General features: G+C 42.9%; 1 protein-coding gene across 2 annotated transcripts in view; it reads right to left on the bottom strand.

Annotated features, from left to right (window-relative positions):
• The window catches only part of atrx (ATRX chromatin remodeler), a 39,594-nt gene extending 25,948 nt beyond the window's left edge, over positions 1 to 13,646 (bottom strand). Inside the window, exons 1-13 of one of the 2 annotated variants that reach the window (XM_083980156.1) lie at positions 13,437 to 13,646; positions 11,893 to 11,954; positions 11,682 to 11,731; positions 11,426 to 11,547; positions 11,247 to 11,327; positions 10,968 to 11,077; positions 10,791 to 10,858; positions 8,626 to 10,625; positions 8,279 to 8,351; positions 2,206 to 2,372; positions 1,962 to 2,114; positions 304 to 415; positions 104 to 206 (exon numbers count right to left, since the gene is read on the bottom strand). In XM_083980156.1, the coding sequence (XP_083836282.1) occupies positions 104 to 206; positions 304 to 415; positions 1,962 to 2,114; positions 2,206 to 2,372; positions 8,279 to 8,351; positions 8,626 to 10,625; positions 10,791 to 10,858; positions 10,968 to 11,077; positions 11,247 to 11,327; positions 11,426 to 11,547; positions 11,682 to 11,731; positions 11,893 to 11,949 (3,096 nt within the window). In that variant the 5' untranslated portion in view covers positions 11,950 to 11,954; positions 13,437 to 13,646. The remainder of the gene's footprint in view (positions 1 to 103; positions 207 to 303; positions 416 to 1,961; positions 2,115 to 2,205; positions 2,373 to 8,278; positions 8,352 to 8,625; positions 10,626 to 10,790; positions 10,859 to 10,967; positions 11,078 to 11,246; positions 11,328 to 11,425; positions 11,548 to 11,681; positions 11,732 to 11,892; positions 11,955 to 13,436) is intronic. The other variant, XM_083980157.1, reaches the window with a different exon arrangement.
• Positions 13,647 to 17,824: the final 4,178 nt, after the last annotated feature.

The following is a 17,824-nucleotide window of genomic DNA, read 5'->3' as shown; positions in this document are numbered from 1 at the left end:
GATATATGGGTCCATCTCCTCCACCTGGCAAATCCTGTCATGAAAAAAAGGAAAATTTGGGACAGCTCCAGACTGCTACCAAGGGTATTGCATTTCAAAACACCTTCTCATTGCTGGAAGAGGAATCCTGAACTTTGATCCTGCGTCGCTTCTTCTTCTTCTGCTTGCTACTTTTCCGTTTCTCCTCATCCTTCTTCTTGGAAGCTCTAGAAACAAAGCAGAGTCTGTCAAAGCTGCATCAGGACTCTAGATTGAGTGGCATTGAAATAAATGACCTTAAATGATTGGATGAAGTTCTCTCACCTTGTCTTTCGACGTTTCCCGTCATCTGATTCACTGACTTCTTCACTTATTCCCGACTCTGAACTAGACTCTGAATTCTCAAAGTCGGAGTCTGCAGAGTCATCACTGTCCACTGACAGACACAACAGACAAAAGGAGCTAAAGTCATTTGCCAGACTCAGAAAATGTAAACCCATATTATCAGACATACCACAGACTAGGGATGGAGTGATTTTCGATCGGATCGTCTATCGGCGATCGAAGGGACGATCGTGATTTTTTTTTCAAATGGCGATCTTTAAGGCGATCTTTAATTAAAGCAGAAGTGAGTGATCCGGTCGTTTTCGCTAATGCTGCGTTCCAGGCAGGCTTTTGAAATCGTAAATTACAGCTTCAAGTCACAACTTACGACTTTGTAGCATTCCAGGCAACCCACTCGTGTTTTTCCGACCTGTTTTACCGGTGAAAGTCACTATAACGGCCACTCGTAACTTCCGACCGGTGAACTCGTACCAGATCGAACTGGTACCACTTCACGGTCGGAAAAATACGAGTTTCCTTGAACGCACCATAACAGTCCTCGTCGCTACGTCACCACATTCACGGCGTTCCTTGGCTGCACACACAGCCCTGCATGCCGTTCTCTCTCCTCATTGGATAAAAACTGTAGGATACGATAAATGTTTTCTCTTCGGCTCAGAGCAGAGCAGAGGGACTGAGAGACCCGTGTTTCAGTCCAAACACTCTATGTAAGTGATTGCTGTCGGAAGATATAACTATTTAAGACTTATATTAACACAAATATATCACTCACTTCTGCTTTAATTTACTGCCATAAGATGTTAAAGAAATAATCTCTAGAACCTGCGCTCTACTGTGTAGGCTACTTGAAAAATGTTTCGTGGAGCAACATGTCTGCATACAGAGCCCTTGGATCTGTGCAACAGGAGTGAATATTAAACTCTTAATTACACACCCTGTTGCATCTTTTTTTTTCCTTCTCACTTTTTTTCTGAGGTGCATGCCGCGGACGCAGGCTGTGCGGGGTGGGGCGGGTCATTAAAAAAACTGATGAAGTCCAGAGTGTGTTATCAGGGGCGCGCTGATGTTGACGGGAAAGCCGGCGGAGGTGTGAAGGAACCGGTGAGATGGCGGCTGGGCGCATCATCAGAGCGGGGTTGGTTTCACTGAGAGCAGAGAGCAGACCGGGGAGAGTGAGAGGCGGCGGCCGCGGCGGCTGCTGCACTCACGCTGCACTGTGACTCTCCCACTCCTCACGAGCTCCACACTGACAAGCTACCGGCAACACAGCGCCTCTGTCTGCCCTTTCAAAGTAAAAAGCCGCTGTCCGACGTTTAATAGCGGGGCAGGTTGTGAAAATAGATGCGGTGGTGCGGGGCGTGTCAAAATACTTCATAGATGCGGGACCCGCGCGTCATGCATGCGCGCTTGTCTGTGTGTGTGAACGACAATAACGGAGAGTGAGCGCTATGCGGAGATGAATGAACGGAACTATATAGCAAGTCTTTTTTTTTTAAAGCTGACGTACTTGCAACCCCCCCCCCGCGATTGGATCGCCTATCGGCGATCGACAGTGTCCACGATCGAATGATCTGAATATAGGGCTGATTTCCCATCCCTACCACAGACAAAATTTTCTTTAAAAATTCAGAATTAACCTTTCTGCCCTGACTTCTTCTTGCTCTTCTTCTCTTTTTTGGAATCTTTCTCCTCTCCTGATTCACCCTCACTCAGTGAGAGTTTATGACGAAGGAGTTTGTGGCTTCGGCCGCGCTTCTGCACTTCATCAGAACCTGAATCTGAATCTTCATCTTCAATGAGAGAGACAAATCGTTTAAGATGATACACGATAAAAGAGGGTTTTCTGAAAAGGAATGGATATATTTAGCAAATGTTTGCTACCTTGCTGCTCTTCTTCTTCATCATCATCATCATCATCATCCTCTTTTTTAACTTTAGAGGACTTTTTATCCTTCTCTGCTCCTTCATCATCATCATCAGAGGAGGAGCTCTCTGCTCCTGAAGAATAGTTGGATGTTATTTGGGCCAGTAGCATTTTCTTTGCAATCCTTCAGGAGAGAAGAAGTAACACAGAGACAGATGGAACATGAGAGAGATTCACATTAGTCACAAAAGAAATATGCTAAGCTGCTGCCTGTACAACATGTTTTACAATGGGAGAGTTTGAGTTTCAGTTAGAAGAATGGACACATTTTCAATAACTCAAGTGACTTAAAACATGTGCTATCTTTTCTGTAGCTACAAATTAAACTACAGTACAAAAAATAGTAAATAGGACAAAATATTTTTCTTTTTTTTTCCTTTTACTAAAATAATGTTGTACATCTTAAACTGGAGAAACCTATGCCCATTAAAATGCACATAAAAACTGGATCTAGATATGGCTTTATGCACACACATCTGCACACTGCTATGCATTAGTTGCCTATAGAGCAGGGGTACTCAAATACATTTGTCGAAGGGCCAGAATTTTTCTTAACAGACACCTTGGGGGCCGCACATTCAAATAGGCCTAGATTGAAATTAAATTCACCTTTTTCGTCTAATAATTTAAATATTTTTATTTTACTTGTAAGCACATCATTTTTATTTATACACTTCATGGTGTTTTGTATTATATAAAATGAAAAATCTTGACATTATCATATCATCATTTACATATCATGCTGGAGCTTTACACTGCTGACTTGTATCCTCAGACATGCCCTGTGATTTTCAGCTTAAATATGACCTGACCATCACAGGACATGTCTGACTCTGTTCTGAGGATACAAGTCATTGGTCCTGAAATGTGTGTTTCTCTTCTATAATACACATTCTACATCTCGGAGGCGACGTCTTTCCACACATGGGCTTCCTTCACCTTTCAAACGAGAACCGGGACACAACACCGGGGAGGAGAGGCAGGTCGTGCAGCTGTGCGCCGCAGACGTGCACGGAAAAACAATCACGTCTCATCAAATGCGCGCGGCTTCGGCTTTTGAGTTGAGCGTGCATGACGCGCGACTACATTGAATGGGTTTGAGCGCGCGCAAAAGACGCTTCATCTGAACGGCCCCCATGCATGATGCACACACAGTTGAACCAAGACGGCGGTGAAAATCACCCATGGTCTCTGCAGACAGGCAGGGAAAACCCTGCAGTCCAGCCCGCTCCCCAAACACTCGCGCATGGTGATTTGGGTTCATCTGCGTTTCTGTATCCCAGTGCAGGGCCTCACAGGCACACAAACGCTTTGCACGTGTTTCCATGTCCCAGCGCTTTGACTTACAGGTGCACGGAGCCCGAGAAATACAGTATACTATACAGTAATATGTAAACTAGTAGAACTCAGTCGCGGGTCTGATTGGAAGGTTCGGCGGGCCGGATGCGGCCCGCGGGCCGCCTATTGAGTACCGCTGCTATAGAGGGTATGCATTTACGTCACGTTGCCCTTGGCAACGCCCCGTTCAATCGGACTGAGTGGCAAAACAAACCTCCCTCAACGTGCTGGCGGATAGCGGTGGACTCATAAACTGGATAAAATATGTTTTATCAAAACAAATGTCAAAAGGAATCAACAACCAGCTCCCCAAAACCGTCTGCTCCACAGACACTGACAATCCTGTAACAGTGTGACCGCGGTGCCTGCAGAGTGACACTCACTGTTACTGTGCAGAGGGACGAGATTACAGCTGTTGTCGTCCTGACAGTGACTCCTGACGCTTAAACACGAGCTGCTTTTATTCTGAAAAACTCTGACCAGTCAAACTGTAGGATGTGTTAGAGGACTGATTTATCTGTCTAACCATCATAACTACGACACCTGAAACTGTAAACACAGCTGATCGATCGAAAAAAAATACCGCTCCAGTGAATTTACTTTCCGTCATTGAGAACAGGTTGTTGAATGTAACTCGGTCAAAGTGAGACGTATCCTCAAGATTTCTGGCAGTTCTGTTAGATCATGCATGCTTTACATGCTGGCAAAGCTAGACATGTCAGACTTGTGTGGGCTCGGAGAAAATCGCTCCGTTACTTGTGTCGTTTTTAAACTTTGGCGGCTCTGCCACTCGTCTTTTTGCCACTCAGTGGACGTTCCACAGCGACTTCCGAGTACCGTGACGTCATGTGCATACCCTCTATACACGAATTCGGCGAAATAACCCTTAGTGGAGCAGCCGCCATTACTGCGGTGACAGCTCCCAGTCAGGCAGCGATGGGTTCTGTGCGTGAAGCGGGCATTTGAATGCAAGCGCCAAGAAGTGGACCTTTTCTCTTCTGTAAATATGTCTGGGAAGGCTGGGAGGACATGTGCCGTCCTCGACTGCTCTAATATCAGCAAAACACAGCCCCTTACTTCAGGAGGAGTGTCCGTGTTTAGACCGTAACGTTACGTACAGCGTGTCAGCTACAGCAGCAGCAGCAGCAGCAGCAGCAGCAGCAGCAGCAGCAGCAGCAGCAGCAGCCGCCAGCGACGCAGTCACAGCTGACCTGTACAACCTGGCTACTACCCTTCTCACCGTTACCTTCACATCGTGGTAAAAGTGGACAGTCTGTGAATGTCTCACTGATCCCTTCAATATGATGTGATCATGGTCGTCTAAAAGCCGGTGTAAAATATGTCCGACCCATCCGGAGCTCAGGTAATTTTGACCATAAATCAGAGACCTGTAATTGACGTTTTTTCTGATCATCGGAGGCCAGCTGATCAATAAAATATTCTTGAATAACTAAAACAAAGCAAAAGTTGTTGTTGTTTGTATAATCTTATTCATGTAGCCTGTCCACATGATTAAATATCCCGCTGCTGGCTTAACGTCAGCACGCATAACGTACCGGTATGTTATATCGTTTATGATACAGTCTCTATCTCCCTGTTACTCTAATCCTTCCTGCTAATCGCTCAAACAAATGATTAATTACTAAATGAATATTGGTATTCATGTAAGGTACCATAATCAGTTACTGGGGGGCACTAAACATCACAAATGCAGCCTATTTATTATGCTGTCATAGAGAATCAGTTTACTATGACGGACACATGTCACCGCAGCAATGGCGCCGCCGCAAGATGGCGGCATACACAAATCGCTCGCCGAATTCGTGTATAGCCACACAACAATTGGAATATGGTCAACAAGCCATGGGCTATAGCTAGCAGTGTGTACAGTGGGCAAGCTTACTGTTGCAAACATAAAAATGCAAGAAAATCCTATACAGCTGCACAGAATGCAATGGAAATCAGCATGCAGGAAGACAGTTGTCAGTGGTCGGTGTCTGGATGAAACAGAGGATAATGCTCTGTTCAACTCTGGGACTGGGACTGTAAAGTCCAACAACAGTGTGCTTAGTGAGCCTTACAGTGAGCTGGCCACAAACATTGCACACAATGACAGCTGTCCTTTTGGGTTTTGAGTCAGTACAGTACAGTACAGTACAGAAAAATACACAGCATCACACATGAGAAGGTACTGAAACTTTTAGCCAAGACCAAACTTTCATGAGTAAATATTTGGGGTGCATTTAAGCAAAAGGTATCATATAGCCTCCATTAAGCCTACACGGTTTCAGATGTAGACGTGTGTTTTGATTGTATTTCAAATAAAAATACATTCAAAATGATAGCTACTGGCACATTTAAATGAAACAGTCTCTCGTTTAAAAAAAATAACTTTTTTTTTTTTTTTTTTTACAGCAGGTCACCCCAAAAAATAAACTGCTTCATATTCAACATTTTTATAGTGATATTTACTTGGACACAAAGGTAGTATTTTGCCTGGTCTCCAAAGCAGCTTTTCCCCTGTAATTTTACAGAAGAATGATATTATGCCGTCATGTCTTTTAGTGGTGCCGAAAATAATCGTTTCAAAGATGCATCAAGATTCTTAGGGTGTATTCACACCTGCAGTGTTAGTGCGCACTAAATCTGGTGCGCACTAAATTTGGCCCAGTTTGGGTCAGTGTGAAAGCAAATCGCACTCTAATGCGCACCAAAACTAGTGCGGCCTGAGGAGGTGGTCTCGGTTCGGCTCCAGCCGAACTCTGGTGCGCACTAGTTTAGGTGTGAAAGCAACCGCACTCTGGTGCGAGCCAACTGCCAGGCGAACTCAACAAGTTTGAGCTAAAAGGGCTCCCGTAGTCGGGGTTAACGGGTTAACGCAGCGGGGAGACCACCCGGTGCTCCGGTGCTGCGGAGCTCTGTCCCCACAAACGAAGCAGCAGCAGCGGGGCAGCCGGTCGGTGCGTGTCCGCTGAGTCCGCTCGGTCGGCGGGTCCGTCCCTCGGGTCCGTGGAGCAGCTGATTACCGAGCAGCGGAGGTCCGCCCGTGTTTAACGTTTAACTGGGAACTAACGGGACCGAGCTGGGTGAACGCAACCGGAAACCAGCCGGAAGTACCAAACAGAGTTATACCGTCTCTGGTTATACATGCAAACAATATAGAAATAAATGACCAGAGCTACTAACAACCGGCCCTACTGGAGTCTCCATCATGAAAGTTTTATCAATCAGCGCTTCCAGATTCCAACCGGTAGTCATGGAGACATGACACTCTCCAAGTTTGGTCCCCAGTGACAAAAAGCAGGTGTGAACGCAACTGCACTAACTGAAAAATGAAACAATGTATCATTTTAACATTTGGTGCGCACCAGGGTGCGCACTAAACAGGTGTGAATACACCCTTAATTAGACGATTCTGAATTGATGCAGTTATGTCACATAATCGATTTTTAAATTCAAATAAACATGAATCATTCAAGTTTGATGATGTTGTTCACATGCAAAGACACTTATTTTATTTCGAAGGGTTTTTCATGCATAGAGAATTTGGTGCCGGCCGCCACTGCTAAATTTCACACCGCCACCAGCTCACAGGTCCGTTTTTCCCCAGCTTTTTATGCCTTTATTTTGAAAAGACAGCTGGAGAGAGACGGGGAGGGAGAGAGAACGTGAGAGGGGGAAATAACATGCAGCAAAGGCACTGACGGGTGGAATCAAAGCCAGGGTCGCTGCAGCAGGCGTGCTCTACCAAGTGAGATGTAAGCCACTCGCAGCTCCACGTATTTAATTTCATCGAACATTTTAGTAAAGTAATTCATTAATGCCGCCGCTTCAAAGTTGGGGCAGACGCACAGTAACAGTCACCTGTTACCGTTACCATGCCGACGAGTTAACGTGTCTCTCCTCTCCTGTGTCAATAAACACACCTGGATACGGTGCTGCAACTAAACTACACAGCTGTTAAATGATTGGCTGTTTGCCTGTCACTCATAGCATTCAGGGATGTTTCAATATCACACATCCTTGAGTTTTACACTGCTGACTTCAATCATCATCATGTCCTGTGTGGCAACATAGAAAAATACAGAACCACTGAGAGAGCCAGAGAGAAATGCTTCCATAAGAGTGTCATAAAAACACTAGTCTACATTAAAGACCAGACTGTGTCCCTGTTCTTTACATGGTCAGCAGCCTGCTAATAAGTAGGTTAAAAGTAGGGCTGACCCAAATAATTCGAAGCTTCGTTCGTTGCCATGGTAATCGATCATGAAAGTCCGTGATCGATTTTTTTTCCCCCCTCCTTTTTCCCTTTTTGACACCGGTTCTCATCGGCAATTGTTACATTAAAATGAGTAGGCGACTTGGCAACCATGGAAACCTGCCTGATTTTGGAGATATGCAGTGTTTGTTTGACATTACTTTAATTATTTCCGCCCCTACCCCCCCCCCCCATCAGCCGCTACGATCGCGCACCCCGCCGGCCGCCAAAGCTTCGATTGAAATCGATCTTATGTCCGCGAAGCTTCGATTATCAAAATATGATAATCGGGTCAGCCCTAGTTAAAAGCTCTACTTGTGACTGATCAAATCCTTATGTCCTTGTTGACCTTAAATGGCACACTGGAGAACTCTACAGCCTACAGCAATTACCTCCACAGTCCAGATAATCTCTGCAATTTGTTATTCAAGTACCTGTTTTCAGGATCATCGTCATCGTCGTCATCCTCACAAACCTGAGATACTTCTTTATCATCCACTTCGTCTCCTACACAACAAAAATCACACATAATTAATGGATAGGCATAAAAAAAGTTGTCAAAGTAACAGTGTTTTTGCATGCTAGGTTAAGCTAATCGACTGCCAGCCCTTGCTACATATTTATGACAGGCATGACAATCTCCTCATCTAACTGTAAGCACGAAAGCAAATACTCATGGTCCCCAAAATGTTGAACTTCTCCTTTCACAGGTTCTTTAAATGGCATGTTAGGATCAGATGCTAGTCTGAGGGCCACTAAACACTTTTCTGGACCAAATTACCTGAGGATTGATGGAAAGGTCCACTCCCTCCCAGCACGTTATCTTCCACAATGGGCTTGATCTTTTGCTCATCGCTGTCATCACCGGAGCCGCCCTCAGCCTGATGCTCCTCCTCTTCATCACTGGAGGAGGAGGACGATGACTTGGATGTCGCTTTGGGGCTTTTTCCCTTGCGCTTCTTTTCATAAGACCTTTTCCGGTCGGTCGTTTTCCTCTCAGGTGAGGTTTTGTCGTCCTCTTTTGATTCAACTTGTTTCTTGACACGGCTAGATCTCCTCTTTGCTGTGCCTGCCTTACTCTTTGACTCCTTCTCCTGGTCAGAATCGGAGGAGTCCGAGTCATTTTGTTTCTTCTTCTTGGAGGTCAGTTTACTTTTGTTCACATCTGAATCTGAGCTTTCTGTCTTCCTTTTACGTTTGGATGCCTTGTCTGTATCTTGCGTGGACGTGTTGTTTAATTTGAATAAACGCTTTTTAGCACTGGTGCCTTTCTGCTCCTCATCTGTGCTGTGACCTTCTGCAGCTTTTTCTAGCAGTACGTTTGGAACCTCATCTGAGTCAGAGTCTTTTGTCTTTTTCTCTGAAGACTTTGTCTGCTTCCCATCCTCTTTTTTGGCATTACTGGATTTCTTAGTGGATTTGGCCTTGGCCTTACCATCCTCCTCTGACTCTGACTCGGAGGAGTCTTCCTTGCCCTTGTTATCAGTCTGCTTCCTCAGGGGGGTGGTTTTCACTCTACTGGAGCGACGGCTGGGTGGTGGGCTTTCTGCCCCATCTACTGTATCAGCAGCAGCAGCAGCAGCAGCAGCATCTGACTCGCCCTCACACTCCATTTTACACTCTTTCTGCATCTCTTCTTCACTTTCTCTTTTTTTGGACCTGGAGGACCTTGACCCACATGTTGTCACGACCGGCACAGGGGTCAGTTTGACTATGAGGTTCTTCACCTTGAGCTGGGGACGTTGTGGGGCCGTTGAGTTTCCATTTGACTTTGCATTAGAGTCTGTGGCCACATCTGTGCTGGGCTGTGACAGCATGGTGGAATCTGCAAGACTCTCAACCATCTGAAAAAGCTCTTCGGGAACTGAAGGCGGCACAGACATGATGTCATGATCCGAGGATATTTCACCAGCTGGCCCTAACCCATCGTCACAGACCTCAGATTTTATGGTCTTTTTGGTTGTATCAATTTGTGTTTGGTTGTCTGTCATTTCAGTCTCATTTGAAACTTGATCAGTGTCCAACTTCGGCTCACTGGGCTTCTGTTTGTGCCGCTTTTCAGCTTCAGCTGCATCGGGCTGATCACCTGCATCCAAAGGTGCAGTTTCCACTGTATCTGTGTGGTCCTTTTCAACAGGAGGCACAACACCAGTGGTCTTTTTCACAATATGTTGCACTTCATTACCATTTTGCAATTCCATGTTTTTGAATTCAGGTTCCAAAGCCTCCTCCAAAGCAGTGTGGGCTTTTTTCAAATCGGCAAGCACAGCCTTGAAGGCTTTCAAATGCCGAGACCTGATAGATTTATCTCCCTGCTCCTCTGATGCCTGCTGGATAAACTGGATGAACGTATTGTTGAGACCAGTTGTGGTTTCAACAAGTTTTTTAGTTTTCTTTATGAGTTCTTTGGGTACCTGGAGTTTTCTGTAGGAAAACGTCATGGTCCCTGAGCCTTCAACGTGTTCTTTTCCATTAACAACTGCTTTGTGCTCTTTGACTGTTTTGATTTTGTGCCTCTTCCCCTCACGTTCCTCTGTTTTGTCCATTTTATCTGGTTTCCGTTGCTTGAGCAGAACCTGTTCTTGTTTTTCCATGATACCGTGGCACTTGGAGACTAAATCCGTAAGGGGCTCTGCCCTGCAGACATAGCAGTGCCACTTTGAGTTCTCGTCAGTAATGTCTGACAGCTCCTTCCTGCCCAGGTTGCGCAGAATGCACTTCTTGCAGAAGGCATTGTTGCAATAGTCACAGCAGATCAGATTGCCTCCTTCGGCGCACCACCTGCAAATAAAAAGTTTTTAAGCATTTGAGGCATTCAATGAATACGGTCTTTGTAATAGTTAGGACAACAGTTTCCCTGAATTACTGATAAAAAGCCATCTGTGTCAAACACACTACAATGCTAGAATAAAGATGACATTGCTTCTCTTGTGTAAAATCTTGTACCTGCACTGCTCATCCATCCCATCAGAGTCTCTGCTGATGTCATCACTTGTGTAATACTTGTAGCATGACTAGAGAAGGAGGAAATAATGTTGTCGTCAATACAAGAATGGAGAGACAGAAAAAGGAATTTAATTGTAATGCGAGTATGAACATGTGTGAAATAACGGACTTTCCTACCTTGCAAATAAGTACTTTGAGAGCAGGATGCTCGTACACAGAGTTGCGCTGAAACTGGTTTACTTGTTTTCCACAGGCAGTGCAGTTTACCTTTTTCTGTAAGGTATCATCTGTTACACAGACAAAAGAAATCAGAATAACCGTCACATTTTACCTTTTAGTTTTTTCTCAGTCACTAAATGATTAATTAGACTACAAACTACATTCACATTGAAATCCTATGCACGTTCACTTGTAAACATTATTTTCCCCAGTTTCCAAATAATGATGTAAACTTACCTGACTGTTTCTGTTTGAAATCGACTCTGAGCTTCATGGCACCTTTGTTTTCATTCCCAGCTGGCCTCATCACTAAAGTGCCTAAAGAAAGAAACGGCAAAAAACCTCTCTCAAAATCACCGTCCTTTTCAGCATTGACAGTATTCTTGGCATGACAAACATATGTCCATTGTTCATACCTTTAGATGCGCTGCCTGTGTTGCTGTCTGAAAGATTGTCAGAAGTGGCACCCTCATTTTCACTCTCGGCTGAGGTGTCGGATTCATTTTTTCCAGTGTGCTTAGCTACAGTAGCGGGCTTCCTGAAATGTGTTAGCAGAAGTTTTGTTTGTAAATATGAATACATGTAGGCTATAACTGTGGCTGTGAGAACTGTTAAATTTGGCAGTTGTTGTTTTGTTTGCAGTTATATGCAGTTAAGCAAACTGATCTTTACCTCATACTGCGAGAAGAGGAGGGCTTCATATTTTCTGTTGAGCTACCAGGCTGACAAAGATTTAAGATGCATTTTACTATCATGGCAATTAAGACCAAAACATATTGAAACTGTAAAATATGTCTATAAGGACTGAAACACTCCTTTAGTACTGACAATACACTACAGGTAAAAGTACATCATTAGACTACCAAAGAGGCTAAACACTCACCTCCTCTGCTTTTTCTGCCATTTGGTCTTGGATTAATTCAGAAGAGGCCAGACTCATATTACCTAGGAAGACATTTAAACATTTGTTGGTAAATATGTTGGCAAATTACAATGTTAGACACACGGTTTGGTTTCAGCAAAATCAAAACTTTTCACAAGCATTTATTTTAATCATATCTGACCAAAACAACCATGCTCTGTTGTTACTGTCCAGGTACTGAACACAAATCAACACTTCTGTAATTTGTGTTTCACTTTATGTATTTCATTCAATTGAAAATCTGCTAACTTTAAGGGGCCATTCTACTTACATACTATTTAAAAACAAGGCAAAGTGCTCATACAAATATAACAGAGAACTAAAAAAAAAAAAAAAAGAAGAAAAGGGAACAAAGAAAGCAATAGCAACAGTGGCAAAGATGTTAAAAACTCAAATCTGTGCCATTTAAAAATTATTCAGTGAGTTTCTAATCAAATGATAATTGCATTGTTTGTTTTACAAAAGACGCATCTGCTACATTTGAAAAATGATAAGAAACTGTTACAAAGTGTTTTGCTCATAGTAGGACGTGTTGTTTCTAGGCAGTTGGCAGCAATGACAAAGATAAGAGGACAACGTTGGTTTGCGTCTCCTGTTAGTTTCTAAGAAAGACAACAGCAAAACAATTGGCTATCGTTAAAAAAAAAAACACTACTACTTGAAGCCTGAACAGTGCATTAGCTACAATGGTTGTCCGTGGGTTTATCAATAGCACATCACCCTGAGACAGAGGCACCGCTGTTTATTTCGCCCTTTTGCGTCATCATAATGTGCTGATTAGATCGCTGAGAGCGGTGTTCAGCAGCAACCAGGCCTGGTTTAAACCCTCAAAATCGTGTGTCAGTCGAAAAACACACACGGAGCCCACTCGCCCGGCCAAGCAGCTCACGCTTCTGCATGTATAAGTCTTTCTCCCCGGCGCAGCCTTACCCTGTTTTCGACAACACAGGAAACTCCTGACTCTCGAGGAACGACCAAGTTGAGGATTAGCTAACATTTAGCTACATTTAGCCGCCGCCGCTGCCGTTAACAACTACTTGACACTGTTCCACGTTGCCCTGGCAACCTTGCAATTTGGGCAGTGCATGCAGGGTCCAGTGCATGGGCATGCACCGAAAAAATGCATGCACAGGCCTTTCCTTCCTCCTCCGACATACCACGGCACGAAGCCGCGCACTTAACCGCAGCCTGGCACTTCCTAGCAGCAGCCAAAGTAGCGCTGCAACATTTAGCCCGCGACAACACAAAACAAAACAGGCGGTTACACTTTGGCGCGAAAACGCGTCTTTAATAACGCTGACAAACACCCGGAGTGTGCGATGTGTACCTTTATGTGTGTGCGCGGACTTGATTACTGCCGGCTGCGCAGCTAATAGCCACAACTCGGCTAGCCTAGCCTGCTAACTAGCAGTGGGTACTCATGGCCCGGCTTGCCGCTAGCGAAAGCAGCACAGTAATCAATGTAAAATACTTGTCTAAACAAACCGACTTAACAATGCCCCTACCTGCTTTCAACCGCCGTCATTTCCTGACTGGCATAGACGTGTTGTGATTTATAATACGGGTTCCACGGTTCGGTCCAGGTTGTAGTCGCTCGATGGTTTAGAGGCAAGAATAGCCACTGAATACCGAAACAACTCCGGTCAGGGGAGACAAAGCAGAGACCATCTTGCCGGATAGCTGTGGACGCAGTAAAATGGCGCATCTAGCCTAAATCCTGTGCGCCCTCCTATTGGCTGAGCGCGCCAGACGCTCTCCCGCTCAGAGTGGCGCAGGTTCACAGGAGACCACCGATTCGCCGGTGAACCGAGGGACTCGTTTTCTATGGAGAAGAAAGCGCCACTGGCTGCATTTCACTTTCACTAAAGCGTGGATGCAGGAGGCGGCGCGATGTTTTGCTTCTCTAAAACACGTTTGCCTGGCCCGGAGGACATAGATTTTCCTCCTGATAGCGATATCTATGGAGGAATAGTTAGTCTGAAGTAGGATGCATGCCAATATTATCAACACAGCAACGTAAAATAATACAATTAAAAGTAATTATCAAGAGAATGCACCCAGTGATGTGCAGTAGCACAACATTATTATTGTATTGTATTGTATCCATGACCATGTCAAACAAAATCTCTGCACTATCAGTTTAAGTGGAACCACTTTCTTGTGGCCTAGCCTATATATAGGCCTATATCTCAGTCACATCCGCACACAGCACAACCTTAGGGTTGTGACATGGTAAGAGAGAATAAACCTCAAAGTTTCTCTGAATCAGCCTTAATGCCTCAGGCTGATAATATCTATGAAGATACTTTTTGAACAGGAAATCACACTTCTGTTGTGTCAACTTAAACACACGCATGCTCCTTTGTCAGCTGTCTAAAACCGAAAAGGTTTAGGCTTTGGCAATGTATGTTTTAAACCAACCACTTTTCATGAACATTTCATTCAGAAGTTTCACTTTGCAACTTTCTAATTGTACACAAACAGAAAAAAAAAAGATTATATAGGCCTATTTAGTGTCTCTTTGTGCTTTGGCTTCAGGGAACTGTGAATCATGCAAGCAAGTTATAAAATATTACCTGAAGATGGCGCTCTTCCTCAAGATAGTGTGTTGGTGATGCAACATCTGGCTACAGTGATAGCCTACATAAGAGTGGAGGTTTGGGAGTGTGAGAAGATGTAAACTCAAGTTAAGCTAAAAACTTCTATCATGTAAAATATTTCCATATAAGAAATATATGTAGGTCTGCATACAGTAAAATAAAAACACAAAAATAAAGGTTCAAACCCATTAGAACAGGGGACAATCTCATAAAATGACTTGTCTTGTGTATACAAATCTGTGTATGGATGCTGAGAACATTGGGCATTTAGCCATAAGTAATTAATGTGAAATGAATAAGACACACACGCTTATAAAAATTTTATATGTTGTTCTGATTAACTTGCACATCATTAACACTGTAATATGGTCACATGATACTATAGACCTATAAAACATCATCATACAGATATTTCGGGAATAAATGTAGCCTTTATAGCCTATCTGTACTTAATTTACAATGGGTATTTCATGTCATATAAACTCATAGGCCTATATTTTATATTCAGAGGATGTAGGTAGGTAGGTGTGTGTGTATGTAGGTAACATGGCAACCTCACTCTTGATGTAGAGATATAGGCTATGACATATTTTTGCATGTTTTTTTTTATTTTTTACTTATTGACCAAATATGATGCAATGTCCAGTAAGTAGGCCTACTTTTCAGTTGTTCGCTCTTTGAAATGATACAGTATGTATGATCTAGCATTTATTCATGTTCAGCAACATTTTAACTAAAGGCATTTTTGACCAATGTGTTTTTCTTTTGTTTGGTATGATTATTACTGGATGGACTGATGGACAGGTTAACAACCACAACCAGAGTGAAAATTAAAGTTTTTTTTTCCTCTGTCAGATTTTCCTCTTTCTAATGTGTGGGATAAAACCTACACACCAGTCACTTTTTTGACGTGTCAGAAAAAGCCCAGGTCTTACTAATAATCACATTAATAATGGCTCAGTCACACACCACAGTGGAATTGGGGTTATCACCACCTCCAAAGTCAAAATATCTGATGGGCATAAAAAGTCTACAGGATTACATACCACTGGAAAAGTTCATACAATTTGAATATGACAAAGCCAAAGTAGGCTATAGTTACTTGGTCAGTTGCAAGATGCCACGTTAATTTTTCCATTCTTGCATAATGGGTGAACCCTAATGAGATGGTAACTGATTATTGCCAGAGGTGGGTTTGCTGATAAGGAATTAACAGGTAATTGCTTATCAATGCATATGGATAAGTCTGGTTTGCACCTCGTGGAACATTTTGATGTAACCCAGTCACCTTATTTGGAGAGCGTGGTTGTATAGATCCTCCTCTGACGCGTTGCGGTCTGAGTGATAGTAGTATAAGTACCCAGCAAAAAGTAGTGAGAGTGTGAAAGGGTAATCCAACTTCTTGGCCCAACCTGTCAGTGCTTGATCACAGCTGTCTTTAAAAGAAATGAGGAACTTTCAAAGTTTTACACGGGCGATGATGATGGTGATGGTGATGGTGATGATGATGATGATTGGCACGGCCTGCGCGGCACCGACACGGACAGCGACACCGGCACCAAGAACACCAGTGCATCCCAAAGACATGTTGGTTAAAATTAAAAAACATGCGACCGACCTCAAGGCGGATTTGGATAAATCAAACGTAAGAAAAAACGACTCAAGTAACCACAGGTGCCTTGCTTGTTTGTTTTGTTTTTTTACTATGTAACTGACCAAGTCCTCTGTTGTCATTCCAGCATACGATATATGTGCATTTTCCCAAACTAAACGGGACAACAACATGCGTGGTAAGTTGGAAACTTTTTTTTTAATAATTAGGTTTATTATTGTGATTTTTGTACATAGCATGTGCTATTTCAACATCTGGTTTGGAACTTGCAAACTATAGCCTACCTGATGATGAAGGTGTCTGACTGACTGTGCCTTTCTCTACACAGACAGAGTTCTTCTGTTTAGCTGAGAAGTCTCTGAATAAGTCTCTGAATGAGTCTCGGAATGAGTTGAAGTCACGGGCAGTACATGAAGAAGAAATACTCATACGTCAACTGAGTAACTATAACAAGGTAAAGAGGAATTCATAAAGCATTTTACACATACAACAAACCAACTAGAGACAATATTTCGAACGAGCTTGCAGTGATAATGGAAATGAGTTCAAAATCGAAATTGAATATGAATACAATGAATAGGCCTATGCTTTTTAATGTCAAGCTGATCACAAGATCTGTTTTTTTTTTCTTTTACATTTTTGTGTTCAGGTGATTATATGTGCACTTAAAGTTTTTAAATTTATTTTTGTTTCAGGTTCATACTGTCATTTGCCAAGACTTGGACAACATCAAGCACGAGATCCTTCTGAAAAAATTACTGGAAAATATCATATTGTGTTCCAACAGGAAACAGCATAGGATGGACTAAGTAAAATGTTTTTTTTTTTATTATTATTCCAGACTCAGGGTCTGGAAGTAGCCTGTGAATTAAATTATTATGTTAAGTATTTTTGCCTTTAATTAGGTTAGTTGAGAGAGACAGGACATGGGGATGCAGGGAGAGGGGGAATGACAGCAGCAAAAGGTCACCTACCCCAGCCTCGGCACATGGGGCCTTCTCTACTCACTGAGCTAAAACTCTGCCTCGTAAAATGTTTTGTTATTTAAGAAATGTAATATATACAGTTTTGTACATTATATATATATATATCATGGACTGTATATAAAAATATTTATATCAATAAATTATGACAGCAATTCAATGTCAAGCTTTCTTATTTCTCTTTGCATGCATTTTTTATGGTGTCAGCAAGTTAAAGTGTTCAATTACTAACAAGTGTTTACTCTTTAGAAGAAAAAATAATGCCATTATGTGCATTCATAACCGATTTTCAAAGATCTAGTAAGATTTGCAATATCACAGATAAAGAGAAAGCTAAACAAGAATGGGAGGTAAAACATGTAAAATAATTTAATAAATAAAATATCCAGGGGTTTGGTGGGTGTAAACATTTGACATACATTATGATACAAAATAAAAGCCAGTCCATCTCCACTACAGAACTTCATGACATTAAATGATCTCCACAAAAACCTCACACTACAGCATTATACTAAGGCATACAGTATGTATGGTGTATCTCAATGTAACACAGAGTTGTTCTGACATACAAAAATAAAAAGATGACTTGCTTGAATTAGCAAATGGCACTAACATAAGAGCTGGCTGGCATGCATGACCCCTATGATGGTGACCTACAGGAAAAAAGTAGAAAGCGCACTTTTCAGTTACATACTTGA

The sequence above is a fragment of the Trachurus trachurus genome (genome assembly GCF_905171665.1).
Source record: "Trachurus trachurus genome assembly, chromosome: 10".
Taxonomy (NCBI): domain Eukaryota; kingdom Metazoa; phylum Chordata; class Actinopteri; order Carangiformes; family Carangidae; genus Trachurus; species Trachurus trachurus.
The sequence above is the reverse complement of the archived record's forward strand: the minus strand, read 5'-3'. Positions and strand labels throughout refer to the sequence as shown.